Source organism: Ambystoma mexicanum, chromosome 8, assembly GCF_040938575.1.
Source record: "Ambystoma mexicanum isolate Mex_15411 chromosome 8, UKY_AmexF1_1, whole genome shotgun sequence".
Classification (NCBI taxonomy): Eukaryota; Metazoa; Chordata; class Amphibia; order Caudata; family Ambystomatidae; genus Ambystoma; species Ambystoma mexicanum.
Genome location: NC_090929.1, coordinates 1,055,629,391 through 1,055,652,367, shown reverse-complemented (window position 1 = coordinate 1,055,652,367; position 22,977 = coordinate 1,055,629,391). Strand labels below are relative to the sequence as shown.

Sequence of the window (22,977 nt, the reverse complement as noted above, 5' to 3'; positions counted from 1 at the left end):
CCAACCTGCTTTCCTCCTATGCCTATTGTTGGTTCACTCTACAAAATGATTTGTATGACATTTGAACCGAGTACAGTTGATGCATTTTAATGGATTCTAAGGAGTATAATTGTGGTACCAGATAGAAACTGTATATATTTACCATTTTAGATAAACTTGAGCACAAAGTGCGTTATTGTGATTGTGTACATAACTTAAGCCTATTTATATAAAGAACTGTGTTTTTACTAACAGTGTGTGGACATTCCTTTGTGGGTGCTTGGGGACTACACTGTACTTAAGCAACAGCCTGCATGACCTCCTAAGAGCTTAAGCCTTGAATGCTCGTCCACGTTTAGCAAATATAGAATCTTGGCTGGGGTGCTCTGTGCCTCTCCTCTGCCATATAGAGAGCAGGAGTACAGATACCCCCCGCCTCCACTCTTTGCACTGGGAAACTAGAGTCATTTCCAAGGATAATGGTGGCTTATCTGAGCAACAACGCCTTAGGGTGATTTATGTGACTGTTCTCATCAATCACCAGGCAACCAGCATTTAACCAAGTAAACAAAATATTTCAAGAGAAATGTGGCTTTTACTTTCACAAGTGTGCCGATATAGCTTTTAAACCCCCTCTCCCCCACCAACTGCTTACCCTCGCACCACATCCCCAAGTTGAAACTCATGTATTTGAAGGCCTTATATAGCACCAGTAATGTTGGGAGGCTATGCAAGGGTCCTTATGGGAATGGGAACAAATAAGGAAAAATACAGTGTAGATCAGGATGCAGAATAAGAACAAAGACAGTCATGGTCTGTGTGCATAACTTGTATTTTAATTATATTTAGAACTGCAGGTGGTCATCTTTAAGTATGTGCATGTCCGATTCTCCCTCACCATTTCTTCCTGCTGTGCATGGTTTGTTCCAAGGTCAATATATACAGCATCCTTGTCGTATACCACACCGCCAACTCCTGAGAGTGGGGCATAGATCATTTTCTCCTTCTCTGAGAGAGAGCGCTTCTTCTGCTGTTCAGGGAGAGGGCAAGGGTCAGGGAGGAAACTAACATCACTGACCGTGAAATCCCCTACACCTAGAAAAAGAAAAAAAAATCAATTTCAGAGGTTAGTGCATTAAAAGACGGACGCATGGGAACAAGAGTACAGAGCAAAAAAACAGAACACTAGAGCCCATGCATGATCCTGCTGTGCAACCTGGATTAGTCTAGTGAGACTCAGCAGAAGACAAATGTTATGGTTTGTTGATCAGAATGTGCACAAGATGTTCTCCTACACATGGTATATGCGTAACCTATCTTCTGAACTTTGTTGAGTAACTTACCTGGGATATGAACTTGGATCTTGTTCTTTAGATATGCCCCCCTTAGATACCCATACAAAGACACTTTCCGGTCACACTTCCCATCCAATCGGATATCTTCTGGGTCAGTCAGATCTTCCATTCTAAAGACAGGAAAAAGAAAAAAAATATTAGAGGCATTCTCCCATCATTGGGTCTACACTCAAGACAACAACATATCCCATTAAACTGGACTTGCTAAACACAAAAAAAACTATTTCAAACATGACTTAATGCTTGCAACAAGTAGCATAACATAGATGCAACTTCAATCAAATGCAGAACAGTCCCCTTTTCCCTGTCAATTTGCTGCTCAAAGGGATAAAAGCACAATCTGCTCGCTCACAGAGCGAGCCATCTAAACACGTGTGTGAGATAGCTGGACAAATACGGATCATCAAAATGCACAATAACAAACGAACAGCCAATGCAGTTCCTGCCTACATGTTGCATAACTATATTCAGAGAACATGTGCTTCAATAGCTGTTGCTATTCAAATTGAGCAGGATGCCCACCAGGGTGTGGAACAATGTTGTGGAGTTTTACAAATGTCCACCAATAGTAGGACTTGTGAAGATTTGCACTGGGGACACAGGGCTCCAACTGTTAGTATAGGCCTGAACCACACAGGTTTTGTTGGTAGCAAAGGCTTTGCAGCCAGGTTTATCTTAAGATGAGAAATAACTTAAGAGTATACGCAAAGGCCAAAGAAACACTAACCATTCTATACAAATATTGTTTAATTATTTGTATACACTAAAGGAAAGATAAGTCTTCAAAAAAGTAAATACTATAACATTCAATAAGTAACTTAGAACAACTAATGCAATCTTAACAGTAAGTAAATCACATAATACTTTTAGAATGTCAGTATGCAATTCAAAGTAAAACCTTTGTAATAACTTTCAGAATCTCTGTTTTAGGTACAAATGGATGAAACAAAACCAACATAAAGCAGGTAAATGCTTGTACTTATTTCAGAGAAGCCCAACACTTTAGAAGTCCATCCCTGTCTAGTTAGGAGTGTCTCAGAGTCAGATTAGAGGGCAACCAAGTAAGGCACAAGCTTTAGAAAGTTCAAAAGTTCCAGAGGAAGTCTTCTGTAGCAAGTAACCCTTTTTGGTTTGAAAAAAGTGTCATGGGCAGAAGGTTCCCTGCAAGCTCACAGGCGTTAGACCTGGGCAAATGTGTATGGGCAAGCTCCCAAACACACAAATCGGCACTGCAGTAACACAGGGGCAGCAAAACAACTCTAGGTAACTTCTTCCAAAAGTCTCTCAGTACCTTAGGAGTGAAGAAGCGGACGCAGCACGATGCCTCCACGATGCAGCAGCAGTCCCCGGATTCTTGGTCAGGCAGACAAAAGAAGGGACACTGGAATGGATCTTGCAGCAGCAGTCAAATAAAGAGGCTTCAGACAAAGGATTCTACAGGGTTGTGTGATTTTGATGCCCTTTTGAAGACACCAGTGAAGAAGGATTACCGCTCGGTCGATTTTGTCTCCCTTTCTCAGTCCAGCACTCTGGTGATGGGACTTCAAAGAGCGTAATCTTGTCTCTGGTGGTCCAGAAGGAGTCCACCAAAGTTTCGGGAGGATTTAATCTTCGGAAGTCGATGCACAGGTCCCACCGTATTGCCAGTTTGCAGCTCGTCGTGGGATGCCTCAAAATGCAGGTAGTCTTCAGGCTGATTGGACCCACCAGTCTAAGTGAGAGTGTTCTTCTTTTCGGGGCTCTCCTGGTGCTTGTAAGAAGGGTTCTACAGCAGCGATTACTCAGAGGGCAACTCCAGTCCTCTGGAAGTGACTGCAGACATCCCTCCTCTTCCTCCTCGAGGATTCTTCTGTTGCAAGGGTCAGCTGGTTGGCATCCTCAGGATACATGCCTCTTATGCAGGAGCCCAGCCAATCAGCACCCATGTAACATTCCATAGGTACATTGTTGCAGGGGCGCAGGACTACCATTGGCCCATGCAACAGTTTATATTTTCTCATGAAGGGAACTTCTTGATTGGTTAGTGCAGGTCCTCCCAGGCCTGGGGCCCTGGCTGGTCACAGAGCTGAGTGTACCTTTCAAGGCAATGGGAAAGGAACATGGGGAGCTATGTACTTTAAATTGTTACCACTGTCTGATCGCCGAAGCCGGTGAGAGTGTGAGCAGGTCGCAGCTTGGTGGGCAACACTTATCTGTTCTCTTCATGTCTTGCTGAGAACAGCTTCTCTTCCCACCCAGAGTAAATGGGCATTGTCTGGCTCTGCTGTGTGTGAGAGGACCACAAACTGGAGCTTTTCTGTCGTTAATTATGATGCTTTTTAGCCTGAATTCCTACAGGTGGCTTGCTGTCTTGGTAACCAGGTACTTTCCATCTGCCCGTGGACTTGGCTGCGCAGCAAGCCGCAGGGATCATGTCTCCCCTTCCATGTCCTTTCAAAGCTTGCTCCGCTTCATTAGCAGCTCCGGTGGCCTAGTGTCCCTATGTGTACTAAAGGCTTCCTATACCGTTGCAATAAAGCATGTGCAAGCTTGGTCCACGTATACTTCTGTGTCTTGCGGGTTTTGCCGTAACGAAGACCCTATCAGCATAAAACATTAAGTGTAGCAGTATCTAGTGCATGTTTATGTAACTTCATGAATGGATGCATAGTTGCTTCATGTCTAAACGTAACTATGTCGCGATATCACCGACGTCATCGATATCTGGTTTCACAGTCTTGATCGACTGATGAGACTTCTGTCTTCTTAAGCCCTTCAACTGGATATGGTTTAATTGTTTGTCTGAGCAAATATTGCTTCCCATAGGTATGATACATTGGTGTTGGCGATTGGCCAAACAATGAGTTACATCTTTTATTCTTCATCCTGCAAGTTCACATTCGCATAGGGGTCAGAAGAGCCATTCCTGAAACACTCTTCAATGGAAACCCTGTTCATTTTGTTTTTATTTCGCGTTATGGAGTCTTGCCTTCCTCCAAAGTGTCTTTCACTTTTGCAGCATACAGCACTTTGTGCCCAGCATTGCTGGGAGCCATTTGGGCTCATCTTTCTGCATTCTTTCATTTTCCTTAGGAACTACTGTTCTCAAGGTTAGAGGGATACTTTTTATCCTTCTTAGCTTTTCCTTATGTGAGATCAGCACACATCACCCTTTGTGGTGTGCTTTGTATTCCCTTTCTCACTGATCCTGTAATATTTCTGTTACAGTGACAGGCAGACATTTATGGCTGGTGGCAGTGGACATGTTCTACCGACTTTTGTGCAATTTGTACTTGTAGGCTGTCTCCACAGATGCAGTTACGCACAGAAGGGTCACCATTGACGCATAATTGTGGTTTCTTTGGTTAGTCACCATTTCTTGTGTGCTTGTCCTTCTGCCATTCTGGGTGGGGGACATCCTGGACTATTGTGTTCGGTGGGGGAAATCCTTTGTGAAGCCTGACGAGGCTCCAGTGAGTCTGAGGACTGGAAACAAGGGAGGATGCCAAAAACTGGTGTCCCTCGCCAGAGTGCAGGACGAAGAATCAAGGCACATTGATGGGCAGTAAACGTTCACTCTTGGAGTCTGTAAAAAGGTAGCAAAAGAAACAAGTTACTTACCTGTAACTGTTCTCCAGCATGGGTTTGGCATGGATTCACATGCTCATGAATATTCCCTGTCATAAGGCTGGAAATCCTTGGTAAAAGAAAAAGCTGTTTCACTTTCGTTTATAAACTGTCTTTCTCCTAAAAACCAATCACTGAACTCTGGAACATACTGCCCCAGCCAATGACTTCCCTCTACCTAAGCCCCTCCTCTGGCAGCCATCTTTAGATTTGGTAGCACGTAAAGTAGCACTATGACCAAGAAGAGCCGCAGGAGGGAGGGTTTGAATGTGAATCCATGCCAGACCCATGCGGGAGAACAACAGTTACAGGTAAGTAACTTGTTCCTTCTCCATCATGGGGCCTGGCATGGATTCACATGCTCGTGAATAAAGAATACATAGCAGTACATACACAACCACGGGAGGTGGCAAGACTCAACAGAAGCAATTACTCTTACCAGGCTCACTTACAAGCGAACAAGTTGCATGGCACTCCCTGGCCAACTCTGGACTCCTCCCTGGAATCCCTGTCGATGCGTAGACCTCCACGTAGCAGCCCTGCAGATTTCCAGCAGGGGCACACCAGACAGGAAGGCCGTTGTAGCAGTGATCGCTCTGGTAGAATGGGCTTTTGCATATCCAAGCAATGGTCGGTTGGCCAACCAGTGATTAGTGATGCAGCTGGAGAGCCACCTGGAGATGGAAGCCTTGGACCAGGACTTCCCATGCTTCACAGGACTAAAGTTCACAAAAAGCTGAGAAGTCTTCCGGAAGCTCTTCATGCGGGCCACATTAAAGTATAAAACTTCAGCGCTCGAACCACATCCAGTCAGTGCAAAGTCCTCTCCGCCGACGAAGGCGTCATAAAAAACACAGGCAACACCAAGGGTTCATTAAGATGAAATTCCTACGGAACCTTGGGCATGAAGGAGGGGTGCGTCCGCAGCACCACCCTCGTCTCGTGGAAAATCAAATATGGCCGCTTGCAGGATGGGGCCTGGATCTCACCTACTCTCCTGGCTGAGGTGATGATCATGAGGAAAGCGGTCTTCCAAGACAGGAGCTTGAGCGGAGCTTGATGCATAGGCTCGAATGGGGCCACCATGAGCCTAGTCAGCACCATGTTCAGTTCCCAGGACAGGCGCCTTCACCGGCTGGAACTAGCAGAACAGGCCTTTGATGAACTCCTTCACTACATGGTGCGACCAAAGAGAAGACTGTCTCGGAGACCTGCTGTAGCGGGAAATATCTGCTAGATGTACCTTGATGGAGATGTGAGCCAGCACCGATTTAGCCAACAATAACAAGTACGGCAGGACCTGGGGGGCTGTGACCCGCAGGAGGTTAAGCTTCTGTGACCGACACCAAGTCACGCAACGCTTCAATTTTTGTCCGTAGCACTTCAGCGTCGACGATGCACTGGCCTTGGCAAGGACCTCCCTGCAGTCCTCAGGCAGCTCGTAACCACCAAACTCTAATGCTGCAGGAGCCAGGCCTTCAGGTTCAGCGATCCTGTGTCGTGGTGCAGGATTGCGCCTCCCCCCCTGGGAGAAGATTCACGACCAATGGCAGCTTGACTAGAGGGGACACTGAAGGTCCAGGTACCAGATCTGCCTCGGCCACGCTGGCGCAACGAGGATGATCCAGCACCAGAAACATCTGAGTTGACTGATGACTCGTAGCATCAGCAACGGGGGCTGGGGGGGACGCATACAGAAACAGGCGAATGCGACCCCCATGTTCCCCGGCTGGGGAAACCTGCTGACAAACATCAGGCACTTGGCATTTGTCGCCGCTGCCAACAGATTAATCTTGGGACTGCCCCACTTGAGGAAGAGTTTGTCCACTTTATCCTGGCAAAGCTCCCACTCATGACAATAGCGCAGCACCCTGCTAAGAGTCGGTGATGGTGTTTTTTTATTCCCGCCAGGTGGAAAGGAATGAGTAACATCCCCCTTTGCGATGGGCCACTGCCACAACTCCTGTGCCTCTCTGCAGAGCGCTGTGGATCTGGTGCACAACCTGCTTCCGGATGTAAAACATTGTGGTGGTATTGTCCGTGAAGACCCTCACCACCTTGTCCTTGACAGATGGAAGAAATAACTTGAGAGCCCAAAACACAGCCCGTAGTTCCAGTACGTTGATGCATAGCATCTTCTCCTCCGGTAGCCACAGGCCTCTGGCGTGGAGACACCCGGTTTGTCCTCCCCACCCTTCCAGGGAAGCGTCCGTCATGATGGTCTCCTGGTATGGAGGGTTCTGGAAGTCTGCCCCCGGCGATGTTGGAGCGCACCCCGACCACCTTATCGCCCGACGAAACGCCCTGTCGAGCACGATCCTGTCTGCAAAAGTTCCGTACACTTTGATACAACGGTAGTCCAGGGACTTCTGGGGTGGTCACATGCAGCAACCTGCAGAGCCGGACCAGCTACATGCATTTCGACATCATGCCAAGCAGCGACTTAATTGTCCTCACTGTGGCGATCTTTAGTGCCAACAGCCGTTGCACTTTGCCCAAAATGGCCGCCGTCCTCTCCTCCACTGGCGCCGCTAGACAGGACATCGTGTTGAGCATGGACCCCAGGAACAGCGCGTTCTGCGGTGGAGTCCAGCAGGATTTCGCATAGTTCACTGAGAACCCCAGATCCGTCAGTAGCCGGACGGTCCTCTCTGTGTGTTCGACGGCAACGTCCTCCGACTTGGTCCGGATGAGCCAGCCGTCGAGGTATGGGTACACATGGATTCCCTGTAGTCGCTGATGGGCCGCCACCGGAGCCAGGCACTTAGTAAAGACTCTAGGCGCAGATTACAGTCCGAAGGGGGAGAGCCACAAACTGGTAGTGCTTCCCTTGTACGACGATGCGCAAGAACTTGCGGTGCTGTACGTGAATGGGGACGTGGAAGTAAGTGTCCTCTAGATCCAACAACGACAGAAATGTTCCCTCCTCCAGCTGGGCGAGCACGTGCTGTAACAGGACCATCCTGAATTTCTGGGACTTGATGTACTTGTTGAGTCGTCGTAGGTCGAGAATGGGCCTCCAAACCCCGGTCTTCTTTCTTAACAGAAAGTATTGTGAGTAAACTCCAGAGCCCCGGAGTCGCTTCGGAACCAGCTCTATCGCCCCTTTTCTTAACATGGGCCGGACCTGCAGCAGCAGCTGAGGGATGTGTTTTTCCTGCCGGGCCACCAGTGGTATTCGCGGACACTCTTGCTGAAACTCCAAGGTGTGTCCGTAGGCGAGAGCGTCCAGCACCCATCGAGCGGTGGACACGTTTTCCCACATGCTGATGAAGCTCGCCAGGAAGCCTCCCACCAAAGTTCATGGGTGGGGCTTGACGTCCTGGCCGGTTCAATCCTGCTTGAGGGTTGGCGGTAAGAGAACGATCCACTGCCGAAACTCGAAGACCTCCCAGACTTTCCTCCTGAGGGACGAAAGGACGGACAATCCTGCTGCAGCGTGCCTAGGGCACTGGCCGTCTCTGTGTCGGCTTTGATAGCCTGAAAAGATTGTCGACTGCCTTGCCGAAAAGATTGTCACCTCATCTGGACCTCTGGTCTGAAGTTGGTGGCCTTCAGCCAGCCACGACGACGGAGGCAAACACTGTTCCCCATCTGACAGAACCCTGTGTCCGCAATGTCCAGGGCCACGATAATGGCGTGGTCCAACACCACCTCACCTTCCTGAAGGATCTCCATTGCCAGTACCTGCTTGTCCTCGTTGAGGAAATCCAGCATTGGAGCCATCTTGTACCAAAGCTCCCGGTCGTACCTGATCAGGATCACTAAGGCGTTGGCCGCCTTGACCGTAGTCGCCGCCGAGTAAATGACTTTCCGTCCCACGGCGTCCAATTTCTACCCCTCACCGTCTGGGGGCACAGATGTTAACAAAGACAGGCTGGACGATTTCCGTCTTGCCGCAGCTGAAACCACCGAGTCCGGCGATGGTTGCGACCTCAGACACTTGGGTGCAGACTCCGGCACCCGATACTTCTTCTCAAGTCTGTCTTAGCCGGGGCCGCGGAGGGATTCTTCAAGAGCGCCAGCCCCTCAGCCCAGATGTCGTCCAGGAGTGGCATCGACAGAAATGTCTTCCTCTTCGCCTCCCGGCGTTTGTACAGAAAGCCTTCCTTCTCTTCCAGAGTGCGCTGAAAAATTCTGACGCACGGGCAATCATTGAATGAAAAGATCCCACCTCGTCAAGTGGAGAAGACATTGGCGGTGGTGAGAGGCCACCGTTGTCCGTAGTCGCCATGTCCGTCCCCATATCCCTAGGGGTTGGGACAGTGACGGGTGGAGAAGAGGCGTAGTGTATCTCCTCTTTTTTTTCAGTGGTGGTGGCCCCAGTGTCAACGGGGTCGTCGCCGGTGGTGTCGCTGGCGGTGCCATAGGCATACTCTTCTCTATCCCTGACACCAGTGTGTGGAGGGTCGAGAGAACCTGAGACAGATCCCTGGGTGGTAGCAGGGGGACAGGATCGCTGGGCCCAGAACCTGTATTGCGGTCCCCTGCCCAGTCGTAGTCATCGCGCCACCCATCTCCTCCAGGATGGTGTGGACAGAAACAGCTTCTTCCTCATCGGATGATGAAATGTCCATGCCCTGAAGTTGTTCCACCTCCCCCTTCTTTGGGTCCTGAGGGGGTCGGCCTAGGGCTGAGGTCCGGCATCCTCTTCGCCAGAGTCGTCTCCACCGTTTGACCGAAGCTTCCCACCTGGGAGGGACATCACTCTGGCCGCCACCGGGCTACCCTGAGCTGAGAGGGAGAGCACCAGCATCTCGATGGAAGAAAACATCTTGGCCTGCATCACTTTGATCTGCGCCATTACGATGGATTCCTTGTCCTGTCTGGCCTTCTCTGGCTTCTCCAGCAGCTTCCCCGGGGTAGCCAACTTTCTCCTCGAGGAAGAGTCGGAGCGATGGCTGGAGATCGAAGCAGACAGACGATGAGCGCACCTTGGCCGTTGCGGGACCCGCTTGCGCGGTGACCCCAGCGGAAATGGATTTACAGTGCTTGGCCTTGTCTTGGGCCCTCACGGATGGAGCGCCCTCAAAGGACTTAGACGCCCGTTCAGGTTGGCCGGATCCGGAGGAGGCATGCCCCCCGAGGGTAGGGGCCTTGGCCTTGAGCCACGTCGCCAGTCAGACGTGTCGGTCCTTCATCGTGCGCTTGGAGAAGCCACGTTAAATTTCACAATCTTCCTCCTTGTGCATCGGGTGCAAAGAATAGAGGCACTGGGAATGATTGTTGTCCGTGAAAACATTCCGCAAACAGCAGCTAGATCAGAGCTTGAAGAGGGAAGTACAGTCCTTCTCCTCCGACATGATCCGACGCAGTGTAGGCCTGATGTACTTCTGGAAGCTTCCAAGAAGAAACACTCGACGATTTAAGCCCCTGATGGCCGAAAAACAAAGCCGAAAAACAGGCCCCCATTGATCGGATGGATAATGGATGGAGCACACTGGCTCGATTGACAAAAAATAATTTTCCTAAAGAAAAAGTGCAGAAAAACGCAGAAAGCTCGAAGAGCAAAACTCAAGGACTTCCAACACTTGAACGTGCAGTAAAAATCAGAAGATGGCTGTCGGAGGAGGGGCTTAGGAAGAGGGCAGTCATTGGCTGGGGACAGTATGACCCATAGCTCAGTGATTGGTTTTTAGGAGAAAGAGTTTATAAATGAAAGCGAAACTATTTTCTTTTAACGGGGATTCCCAGCCTGACGACAGGGAATATTCATGAGCATGTGAATCCATGCGAGGCCCCATGCTGGAGAAGTGCAGACCCACGTTGGAGCATGAGGAATCCCCTTCTGGGAGTCCCTTCTATCGACTGCTGCGGCATCACTGCCAGAGTCCCTCCTTTCATGCCCACAACAAAGGACAGGGTTGACCGCTGCTGCACAATGAAAGAATCCAGCTACATCTTCTTCACAATTCCTAAAGGTATCTGCTACCACAAGTCCCACGGTATCAGAAATTATGTCACTTCTTTTGTTGCTGGAGTGCTGATTTCGTTTTTTGGGTGTGTGCCATACTGTTTGCCCAGTTCTAAGCCTTTCCCAAGGTCCCTGAAACCTTTTTGTTCAACAAAAGTCATATACTTACTTGTAATTGAAGAATCCTCTGGAACTTTGCCTTTTCTGCATTTGTGCCTTATCTGCTTTATCTCCAATCTGACATTGAGGAACTCATTCCTAGATAGGGATAGACTGCTGAAGCCTTAAGGCCACTGAAAAATAAACTATTTTAAAAAGTACTGACCTGTTATTGTTGGAGTTGCTTAACCTTTTTATTCCTACAACAAAACATTTTCAGAGTTGCTATAACAAGTGATTTTACTCACATTTGGACTGTGTTCAAATACATCTATAATTCTTCACATATGGGTTACTCACCTGAAGTACTGCTTTGTATATTATGTTGCATAGTTTGAAATAGTACTTACTTACCTGAGATTTAACTTTAACCATGTGTATTTCAAATAAATAACAATTGCACTATAACTGCAAGTGTATAAACGTTTCTTTGGGCCTATGTATTTACTGAGTTCATTGTACTTACCTACATCTCGCATCTCCCTCTTAAGATAAGCCCGGCTGCTCTGCCATACTACCAAAACCTTAAGTGGTACAGACTTCTACTAGAAGTTGGGGCCTGTATGCCAAGGGATAGTTTTATAAAGTCTTACCCCAGGTAGACTTTAGGAAACCTCCCCCAACAATGGTATTGCCACTGGTGGGATTGAGTAGTATGGGATTACATTGACTCTTGGATGTACCTGTGTCCAGAGATTCCATCCACAAGGCTGGTGCTACCTATACAGTAGATACTAAAACAGCTGTAAACATGAAAAACTTTAAAGCAGAGGCTTTTGTAACTCTTACAGTACAAAAATGTAAAGATGTGTAAAGCAAGAGGCCTCAGTTGTAAAGGGAAAAAAGTTAATTGATCCAAATCTTGTTGGATCGCCAAACCTCAATGAGTATGCCAGTCACCCCAACTCCCAATATTGATGTGTGAAGATAGCACAGGTCAAGATATAGACCATAGTCTTCATCTACCCGAGGGTGAAGAAGAGGAGGGAGTTAGCAATTACTAGTAGTCCCCCTCCAATTCACCCCCCCTACCTACAACACCTTCTAACATATCCTCTGAAGTCCTTCTAGAGATTGATAAAATTACTCCAGCTAGAAATCAGGAAACTGGAACTGCATTCAGAAATGGGAGAAAAAGAACTGCAAAAGGATCTTAGGCTCAGAGAAAAGGAGGTAGAGCATGAGTATGAAATGAATAAGTTGAGTCCTCTTCCCTTTCAGGGTCCTCTATGTCTGATGCCTCCAGGGTCAGAAAATCACATCTCCCCAAAGATTTGGTAAAGTGTCCATTATCTGAAGAATGATATTCTTGACTGGTTAGAAACTTTTGAGTTTACATGTAAAGTGCAAGGTATATGTGACAGCGAGTTAGTCCCCTAGGTCATCTCTAGACTCCCCTACAATGGTTGTGAGGCTGTGATGGAGGTGAATAATGCTGATAGAGAAGATTACCAGTTGGTTAAATTAGCTCTCATAGGATGTTGAGTTGTGGGCAACTTGGGCGTGCGACAGCCTAAAGATGGGTGGATTAAGGGCCATAAAGTGAGTATTTTTGATGGGATGAGTAATCTTGCCATGCTAGAAGGTATTTTTGATGCCTGTTCTTCAGAGCTGAGACAGCACCTGGATGACTTTAAAGAACTTGGCCCCAAGAAGTTAGCAAAAGCTGCCATCTTGTGGGTAGCCAACAGGGCTAGTCTGAAGGATTCTGGGGCTCCTCGCAAGAAGGAGGCGAGGAAGAAGCATAACAAAGATGGGAAAGAACTCAACAAATCCACCACCAAAAAGGCCACCAAACATCATAAGGGTACATCCTCTCAAAGCTCATAGTACTAGTAAACCATCTGAAGCCAAACCAGAGGCTGGTTACCAGAAACCCCCTTCCAAAGAACATTTGGCAAATGTGTGGTTTGTGGGTCTGGTGAAGGGGGATCCCAGATGTAAGGGTAAACCGCCAGGGATCCCATCTGTCTCAGCCTTCACCCATGAGGGAGGAGCTACTATGACAGGTGCCAGGCTTCACACTCCACCTGACGAACCAATTGGTGTTCAAGATAGAGTTTCTTCAGTGTCCCTGGGTCTGTGGGAACAACAGAATATAAATGTTTATAACACCACCCCTGATAACACCAAAGAATACTTTAAGGAAAGTACTTGTAAATGGCTAGGACAACCCTGCTATCAGAGACACTGGGGTTAGTAATACTGTGGGGATTAAAAGGTTTTTCAACCCTGAGGATGTAGGTAAGGCAACCAAAGGGCCCACCAAACTTGCATGAGACCCTGTCCAGATCTGCCCTATAATGCCAGTCATCATTAAGTGCAATTATATGACAGTAAGAATTCTTTCAGTCTGAAGTGCCCGGTAGGGTGCTCTTACGAAATGATCTGAAGACCCTGGGTGTAGACTCCAGCACACACTAGCCCAGTGCAAGAAGAAAAGGGAGATGACCAAAAAAAAGACAGGGAGGTAACCTTAAGAGACCTTCCCACTGAGACAAAGGAGAAATCCAGAGTCTCAAAGAAGAAGGGCCTCAAACCCAAACCTTCCTCAAAGAAAAGAGCTTCTGTAAAAGAAAAGCTACAGGTCACCCCAGTGACCTTATTCCCCCCCCAACCCCTAACTGAGGCTGAGTTGGTGGAAAAAGAATCAGCCGAAAACCCACCCACTGATGAAACAGAGGTGGTGGAGATTCTGCATTGTATAGAGGATCTGGATTCTACAGACAATCCTGATCTGCAGACTTTACTTGCAGAAGGTGGACCCTGTATAACAGACTTTAGCAGGGGACCTTCTCTTGAAGGTCTGCACCAGAAGGCAGCTTCCCAGGTTGACGTGCAAGATCCAGGGAAGCATAGACTCTACTGGGAGGATGGGCTTCTCTACAGTGAGCCTATGGAGTTTAATCCAGGGGACCTCAGGAGACTGGTGGTATCCCACGAAGTAAGGCCAAAAAGTCTGCAATTGGCCCACAAGGTCCCTCTTGCTGGGCACTTAAATACAAAAAGGACCAAAGAGGCTCTCACTATTTATACTGGCCCAAGATGGGTGCAGAATTAAATATGCATTGCAGAAGCTGCCACACTTGCCATTTATCTGGCAAAATTGGAATCAAGAATGTGGCACCCTTAGTTCCCCTCCCAGTTGTGGGAGTCCCTTTTGAGAGGCTGGGGATGTTGGACAGTGTTGGACCTCTTGACCCTCCAACCTCCTCAGGCAACCTGGTTTATACAGGTTGTAATGGACCATGCAACTAGATACCCTGAGGTCATACCTATGATAACTGTTAATTCTCAGGCAGTTGCTAAGGCCCTACTTGGTAGTTTTAGCCAGGTAGGTCTTCCTAATAAGGTAGTGTCCGACAGGTTTACACTTTAAGTCCCACTACATGCAAGACATGTAGAATACCTGTGTGGTCTCCTACAAGTTCTCAACATCCTACCAACCCCAAACCAATGGGTTTTGGAGAGGTTTACTAGAACCACGAAGAGCCTGATGGGTGCTTTAGAGGAACCCCTTACAAGAAAGTGGCACATTCTACTGCAATGCCTTCTTTTTGCTTACAGAGAGGTGTCCCAAGCTGGAGTGGGTTTTAGCCCCTTTGAGCTCCTTTAGGGACATCAAGTCAGAGGCCCCTTGGCTTAATCCTTAATCTTAAGGAAGGCCTAGAAAGTGCTACGCCTTCAAAGCCAGTACACATTACTGACTATGGGCTAGTTCTCAGACAGAGGATGGCACACATGATGACTGAAGCTTCTGAAAACGTGAAGGCTAGCCCTGGTCATGCATTGGCATGACCAGAAACCTAACATGGTGGATTTTACTCCAGACAGCTAGTTCTAGTTATGATCCAGTAAATAGTTTTACGGGACAAATGGCCAGGACCCTTCAAAATTGTAGCCAAACTTGGAGAGGTCTATTATCTGGTGGACTTTGGACTAGGGTCTTTCACACCAATCGCCTAAAGGCGTATGTCCCCAGACCAGAAATAGGAGCTTTGCTTCTAACATCTGTTCAAGGAGAGTGAGCCTCTCCCTGATCTTCTAAAAGGACACCCTTTAGATGGGTCTGTAGATAGAGTTCAACTTTCTTCTAAGCTGACACTCCCTCCCCCCCCCATTCATTCACTTTCCTCCCTCTAATCTCCCCATCTCTCTCCAAGCTCGTAATTTAGGCATCCTCTTTGATTCCTCTCTCTCCTTCTCCCAACACATTCCCCTCACTTCTCGCACCTGTCGCTATCACCTCTTCAATATTCGCAAAATCCGTCCCTCCCTCACGTTCCACGCTACCAAACTCTTAATCTCCTCCCGCCTCTTCTCCCGCCTCTTCTATTGCTCTTCCCTATTCTTTGGATTACCTACATCTCATCTTGCCCCCCTTAAATCCATCTACCACTCTGCTGTTCGTACCCTATGTCTCCTTACCTCCCGTGACTCCATCTCCACCTCGCTATCCTGCCTTGGCTGGCTACCATTCCACTCAACTTAAATTTCACTTTCTATGCCTTGTCTTCAAATCCCTCCATGATCTTGCTCCCCCTTACCTCTCCTCCCTTCTCACCTTCTACTCCCCCTCCCGTTCCCTTCGATCTGCTGACCATTTCCTTCTCACTGTTCCTCCTCCCCCCCTGCGCCTCCTCCTGTTTCCGCTCCTTCCAACTCCTAGCGCCTCTGCACTGGAACTCCCTTCCTCTCGCAATCCGCTCCACCCCTACCTTCTCCTCTTTTCGCACTTCCCTTAAATCTCTCCTCCCCCATTTTCCTCCTTGAAACCCCCCTTCCCCCTCTCCATCCCCTCCCTCCTCATTCTTTCCCCTTGACTATCTCTCTCTCCCTTCCAGTTCCCTCCTCCAACTCATCACCACTACACCCCCCCTTTTCCCCTTTAGCTAATTGCTCTTTTCACGGTTTTGTTGAATGGTTCATATTGTAATTTTGCTTCTACCGTTATATTGTTTATGTCTTATGTACTAAGTTGTTCCACTGTACAGCGCCTTGGTGTAAGGCGCTTTATAAATCAATAAATACAAATAGAGCGGGGGATTGCAAAGCTCTTAAGTCAGTTTGCCCCTCTGTTCTCACTGACACCAGGCCTGACTCCTTGGGGTCAGCATATTGACACTGGTGGCAGTGACCCTGTAAAAAGCAGACTCTACAGAATGTCAGACCATGTGAGGAATCACATCAAAGGGGGTAAATAAAATGGCTTGACCTTGGAGTTATTGAAAACTCCACAAGCCCATGCACTAGTTCAGCTGTACTAGGGCCAAAAGCAGGGGCCAAAGAATTAAAGTTCTGCGTGGACTATAGGGCCTTGAACTCACTAAGACTGATGCCTGTCCATTACCAACAACAGATGAACTGGTGGATAAACTTGGAACAGCCAAGTTCCTCTGTACATTTGACTGGACATCTGGTTATTGGCAAATAGCCATAACAGACCATGGCAAAGAAAATATAAAAATAAAAAAAAGTGTTTTCTACCCCAGACGGCCTGTATCAATTTAAGGTCATGCCCTTTGGACTGAAAAATGCACCTGCCACTTTTCAGAGAATGATAAATCATGCTCTGAATGGGCTAGAAAACGTCTGCATGGCATACCTGGATGACATGGCAGTGTTCAGCCCCACTTGGGACAAATATCTTCTCCATCTGGAACAAGTGTTGCAGGCTTTCCAACAGGCCAATCTGACCATAAAGGCAAGCAAATGTCAAGTTGGTCAAAGCAAAGTGGTCTACCTTGGGCCTGAGATAGGAGGGGGAAGGGGGGAAATAAAGCCCTTACCAGCAAAGTACAGGCTGTAGAAGACTGGGTCACCCCAACCACTCAGAGCCTTCTCAGGCCTCACAGGATACTACAAGAATTTGATAGCAAACTATGGGACTCTAGCCACACCCCCCCCTTTTTGAATACCATATATTCTCCAAAATACCCCAAAAGGGTGAAGCGGAATGAAGACTGAGTAAACATTTCAGGGGCTGAAGGATGACCTCTGTAAAAGCCCCAGTGCTGAGAGCTACAGGTTACACTCAGGCCGTCTAAGTGCAGACTGATGCATCCAATAAAGGAATTGAGTCAAATGGATGACAAAGGCAGGGAGGACTCCATCTGCTTTATCAGTAAAAAATTAAAAGAAAGAGAAACAAGGTGTGCAACAATTGAGCGTGAATGCTTGGTCATTGTGTGGGCATTGACGAAGTTTAGACCATACTTGTATGGATCTACTTTTAGAAGTAAAACCGACCACCAACCTCTGGAGATTAATGCAGATGAAGGTAGAAAATCCAAAATTGCTGAGGTGGTCCATTAGCCTTCAGGGCTTTGACTTCACCATAAAGTATTGGTGAGGTACCCAACATAAGAATGCTGATGGTCTCTCCAAAAAGCATGACTGACTGGAACCAGAGATCCATCCAGGAGTGAATTAGATCCTCCTGCCCCTTAGTCCTGGGGAGGGGTGGCTGGGGGAGGATGGGAGGTGCAGGGGAGAGGGGAATATTAGGGAGAATCTATCATGTGTATGCGAGACACCCAGCATGTTTTTCTTGACTCAGACCTTTTTCTTCATCTCCTAAATGAGGGGGGCCTTTTTGCCCCCTCATTCATTATTTTTGCTCTGACCATGGGAACCCTGTTAATGATGTTTTTAATTTGTTTAATTGAGTCTTGCTTTCCTCCATACTTTTTAAAAAGGCATCTGCATTTCACTTTGGCAGACCATAGCACCTTTTGTGCAATGTTGCTGGGAGCCCTTTGGGCTCTCTGTTCTAAATTCATTTATTTTCCTTAAGAACTAGTGTTCTTGAGGTTGGAGGGACCCTTTTTATAAAATTCTTATCTTTTACTTTTATGAGATCAACACACACACCACCCTACGTGGAGTGCTGAGGGGTTACCTTATATACCCTTTTCTCACTGCTTCTGTAACATTTCTGTTACGCCGACAGGCATACATTTATGGCTGGTGGCAGTGGATGTGTTCTACTGACTTTTGGGCAATATGTACTCGTAGGCTGTCTGCACAGCTGCAGTTATGCACTGAAGGGTCACCAGTGACTAAAAATGGTGGCTTCCTTCTTTTATCAACATTTCTTGTGTGCTTGCTTGTGCTTTCTTGGTCCTTCTACCCTCCTGGGTGAGGGAGGTCCTAGATTGACTTTTGTGTTCGGCAGGCTTCACAAAGGATTCCTGCCGAGGCACCAGTGTGTCTGCGAGGACAGGAAACAGGGCGAGATCATGAAACACCACTGTCCTTTGTTTTTTGATGTGCCTGAGAGAAACCAGTTCCTACTAGGCGGCTGGCTGTACTGATTGGACAGCCACCTGCCCCTTTTCGTAAACTGTTGCATAGGATAAGTGTGGGTTCCTGATAAAAAGCGAGGATCCTGAGAGAGAAGGCAAGTCGAACACTGGAACTGAAGAACCGAAGACGACCAGAGAAATGCAGCACCTTCCAGAAACAGCGAAGAGAGACTACTGCTGTCCTGACCCCGTTTTCTAACGACTCCTTCCCTTTGGCTGGTGCAACCAATCAGCCATAAGACTTGCAAAATGAGCCATCCCATGACATGCTGCGATCTTCCTGAGCTATAAACCGCCAATACCCTGGGACCTCCGACCGTATTGCAGTGCATCTTCTTGTGAAAATATACTCCGGCTTGACGTCCAGAGGCAAGATCCTCCTCCTTAAAGTCCCCTCACCAGAGTACAGGACCCAAAGAACCAAGGCGGATTGACAGGGCGGTAAAAGTTTACTCTTCGAGTCTACAAAAAGGCGCCAAAATTGCAGACAGACAGAGCATGAATAATCCCTTGCTGGGAGTCCTTTCTCTAGACTGCTGCTGCGACATCCCTTCCAGAGTCCCCATGACCAAGGAACAGGAGACCGAGTCCACCCCTGCTGCAACATGAAAGAATCCAGCTGCATCTTCTTAACTCCTCAGGCACTGTGGGACCCTGCGGTAGTACATACCTTGAGTCATTCTGTCGCTCATTTGTTGTTGACCGGCTATTGTTGCTTAACCTTTTTATTCCTACAAAAGAACATTTACTGAGTTGCTATAACAAGTGATTTTACTCACCTTCAAACTTTTTTCAATTACATGTATAATTCTTAACTTCTGGTTTACTCACCTAAAGTATTGCTTTGATTTTATTTTATGTTGCTTAGTTTGAAATAGTAATTAGCTGAGATTTAACTTAATTGTATATATACAAGTGCGTAAGAGTTTCTTTGGGCCTATCCATTTAATGAGTTCATTGTGCTTACCTAGACCTCACATCTCCCTACTAAGATAAGCCCGACTGCTCTGCCGTGCTACAGAAACCTTGAGTTCCTACCCCAGGTAGAATTTAGGACAACTCCCCTACTAGTGATGTATTTTGATAAGTAGCAATATCAGCTATTATTTTGAAGGTAAAATGCAGTTAGCGGCTCAGGCCCTTGGCCCCAACAAGCTCAAACAGGTGAGGTCCTTGTCTTCCCCCGTCCTTTGCGGAGGACACCGGCGAGGAGGACTGATAAAATAGGTGGTGGGAGGAGCAACTGAGTGGCAGTGACCAGCAGCCTACTCATTACTCTTCGAAGAAAAAAGGTATTTAGAAAACTTCTATTTCCAGTAGCACCAAAACAAATTGGTATCTAGGGGACTTTATCTCGGAGGCTAATGAATGTGTATTGCAGAGATAAGCTGCCATATGTATTGGGCACACTGCACAGGCAGCATCAATCATTACTACAGAAGTAATGAATGTGTATTACAGAGGTAAACTGGCATAAGTACTGGGCACACTGCACATGCTCAGGCAGCATCAATCATGCTTTGTAAAGGACAATGTTGGCCTAAATTGGGAACAGCCAGGATAAACATGTTACTACAGAGGCATATTGTGGGCACAACCAGCATGGGAATGTGTGACAGTGCTGTCTTACACTGTGGACACACAGATAATTAAAATGTGTTGTGTTGTAAAATGTTCTTGTCTGCTGTTGGTGACATGGAATTTACATTTTCCCCTTTAGAACTGATTATAAACGTATGGCTTTTTGGTCAGTTTTTCTGCTGTAAAATGCACCATTTCAACCCCATATTTGAAAAAAAATTCTTGGAAGGGGAATCCCCCCAAACCCTCCCTAGAACCTTGTAGCTCCCTCGCTATGCTCGGTCGCCCCCACTATTTCAGGAAAATATTAACACATATACACTGAAAGAAATCACAAGCAACTGACCTTGGATCGTTTCATGGAGGGGCTTCCTTAGGTACTCACTGCCCCTGACACAAATAGCTATCTTTGGGACTGCATGGCACCTGTGATGCTATTCTGTCAAAGGTCACACAATATCGCTTTTTAATATACTGCTTTGGGTGAGGTTGTTGACTTTTGGCTCACCGGCCCACAGGGTGACAAAAAGTTCATGCTTCGGCCCCGCATTCAAAAAGGTTGGACAAGCCTGATCTAGACAATAGTGTTTTGTAAAGGTGTGTACAGAACTCCAGGTTTCCGCTTTGCAAATGGACTCTAGGGGAACATTTGCAATGAACGCTATGGCAGTTCTCTCTTAGCAAGAGTGTAACAGAGAGTGATGCACTGGACAATCCATCTAGAGATGGTGGATTTGGAGACTGCATCCCCTTCTCTTCCTGACGCCACTGAGACAAAGAACCGATTTGTCTTTCTTAGTGGACGAGTTCTTTCCATATAAAACATGACTGCCCAGTGCACATCGAGTGTGTGTAGGCTCTTCTCCCCCAGGTTTGAAGGATTTTGAAAGAACGTTGGTAGTTCTATAGACTGGTTGACATAAAACTTTGAAATTAATTTCGGTGCAAACCTATGTTGTGTGCGTAGAACCACCTTATCTTTGTGAACTGTTACAAAGGGATCAAAGATAGAGAGCGCTTGTAGTTCACTCACTCTCCTAATGGAGGTGATAGCTATCAAGAAAGCAGTCTTAAGAGTGAGATCCTTAAGGGTCGCTTTATGCATGGGCTCAAAGGGGGAGCCCATTAGCCTGGTTAACACAACGTTCAGGTCCCATCCGGGAGCTGGGTTAGACATAGGTGGGTGAATTCTTTTCACTCCCTCCATGAAGGCTTTAATAACTGGAACCTTCCACCATGACACCTTATGTTGAGACGTAGTGTAGGCGGAGAGCGCAGCTAGGTGAACTTTAATAGAATTAAAGACTAAACCTGAGTCCAGCAAGTGAGTCGGGTATAAAACAATATGTGTGGGAGAGCACTCAACGGGGTTGATGCTCCTTGAGTTACACCAGCTGACGAACCGTTTCCACTTACTAGAGTAGCAGTAACGAGTGTTCGGTTTCTTAGCCTCCCTCAGAATTTCCATGCATCTCTGAGGGAGCTGCAAATGTCCAAATTCTATGACCTCAGGAGCCAGGCTGCCAAGTTCAGGGTCTGTGGGCATGGATGCAGCTTTTGGCCCCTGTCCTGTGACATGTTGTACGGGCAGGGTAGTTTCAGTGGAGGAGACAGCGACATCTCCATCAGATGAGCGAACCAGGGTTGGCGGCCCCACATGGGGGCCACCAGTATCATGGTAACTGGTTCCTGGTGAATCCTGTGCACTATCTTGTTGAGAAGGGGAGTCGGGTGGGGGGGAGCGTACACACATTTCCCTGAGCATGTTATCCAGAGGATAATTGTATCATCCCAGTCCTATCCTCAGTCAAAACACTGGGGGTTCACATAGACGCAACACTATCCATGGACAAACAAGTCAGCGCCATAGTCTCGGCTGCAGCACTGAGTACTAAACTCATTAATGCAATAAAACCTTTCCTAACCAAGGAGGGCTGCCTCTCCATCGCCCGAGCAACTATAGGAGCTAAACTAGACTATTGTAATGCGCTCCTAGCCGGCACCTCCCAAAAAAACCTATCTAGGCTCCAAACAACCCAAAACAACGCCCTCAGAGCAGCCCTTAGCATACCAAAAAGAGAACACATCACACAAGCCAGAAAGGCAGCTCACTGGCTCCCAGTCAAAGACCGGATCTCCTTCAAAATTCTCACAACCACCCATAAATGCATCAACCTCACAGCTCCCTCTTACCTATCTGACACGATAGGTAAATATCAATCCACAAGACCAAGAAGAGCTCAATACACAAACCAACTAGCAATACCTTGCATCAACAGAACCAAAGCAGGAGGCATAGGCTTCCCCTTCCTGGCACCTAAGCTCTGGAATTCCCTACCTATGGAGCTCAGAGCTGATGCTTCTCTCTTCTCCTTCCGAAAAAAACTCAAAACTACCCTTTTCAACTAGCCCCATTCTCACGTGTCTTTATGCTGATCTTGCATGTCTGTAAAAAAAGTATATCTCGTCCAATTTAACCACACGGACATGAACTGTATGTAACCAAGTATAAGCAACACTGTAACTAGCGCCACCATGCCTTCAGATAGATAGATAGATAGATAGATAGATAGATAGATAGATAGATAGATAGATAGATAGATAGATAGATAGATAGATAGATAGATAGATAGATAGATAGATAGATAGATAGATAGATAGATAGATAGATAGATAGATAGATAGATAGATAGATAGATAGATAGATAGATAGATAGATAGATAGATAGATAGATAGATAGATAGATAGATAGATAGATAGATAGATAGATAGATAGATAGATAGATAGATAGATAGATAGATAGATAGATAGATAGATAGATAGATAGATAGATAGATAGATAGAGGCTGTTCCACTGGGAGCGGTTCTGGGGGTACCTGGAGGTGTAATCGAACAGGTCGATCTCTGGGAAGCCCCATTGTGCAAAAACGTTGGAGGCTATGTCTTCGTGTAACCGCCATTCGTACTCTGCGGGTAGAGGGAAGTCTCTGCTGAGTCCGTCTACCAGAAGATTGAGTTCCCCTGGTACATGTTGAGATAACAGGAACATGTGTTTGAGAGCCCACTTCTAGATG

The 22,977-nt window shown here is 47.1% G+C and overlaps 1 protein-coding gene across 1 annotated transcript in view; it reads right to left on the bottom strand.

The window, feature by feature from the left end:
- BMS1 (BMS1 ribosome biogenesis factor) overlaps positions 1–22,977 on the bottom strand; it is a 798,176-nt gene that overhangs the window by 555,639 nt on the left and 219,560 nt on the right. Inside the window, exons 7-8 of the mRNA XM_069611034.1 lie at positions 1,323–1,444; positions 878–1,074 (exon numbers count right to left, since the gene is read on the bottom strand). Coding sequence (XP_069467135.1) covers positions 878–1,074; positions 1,323–1,444 — 319 coding nt within the window. The remainder of the gene's footprint in view (positions 1–877; positions 1,075–1,322; positions 1,445–22,977) is intronic.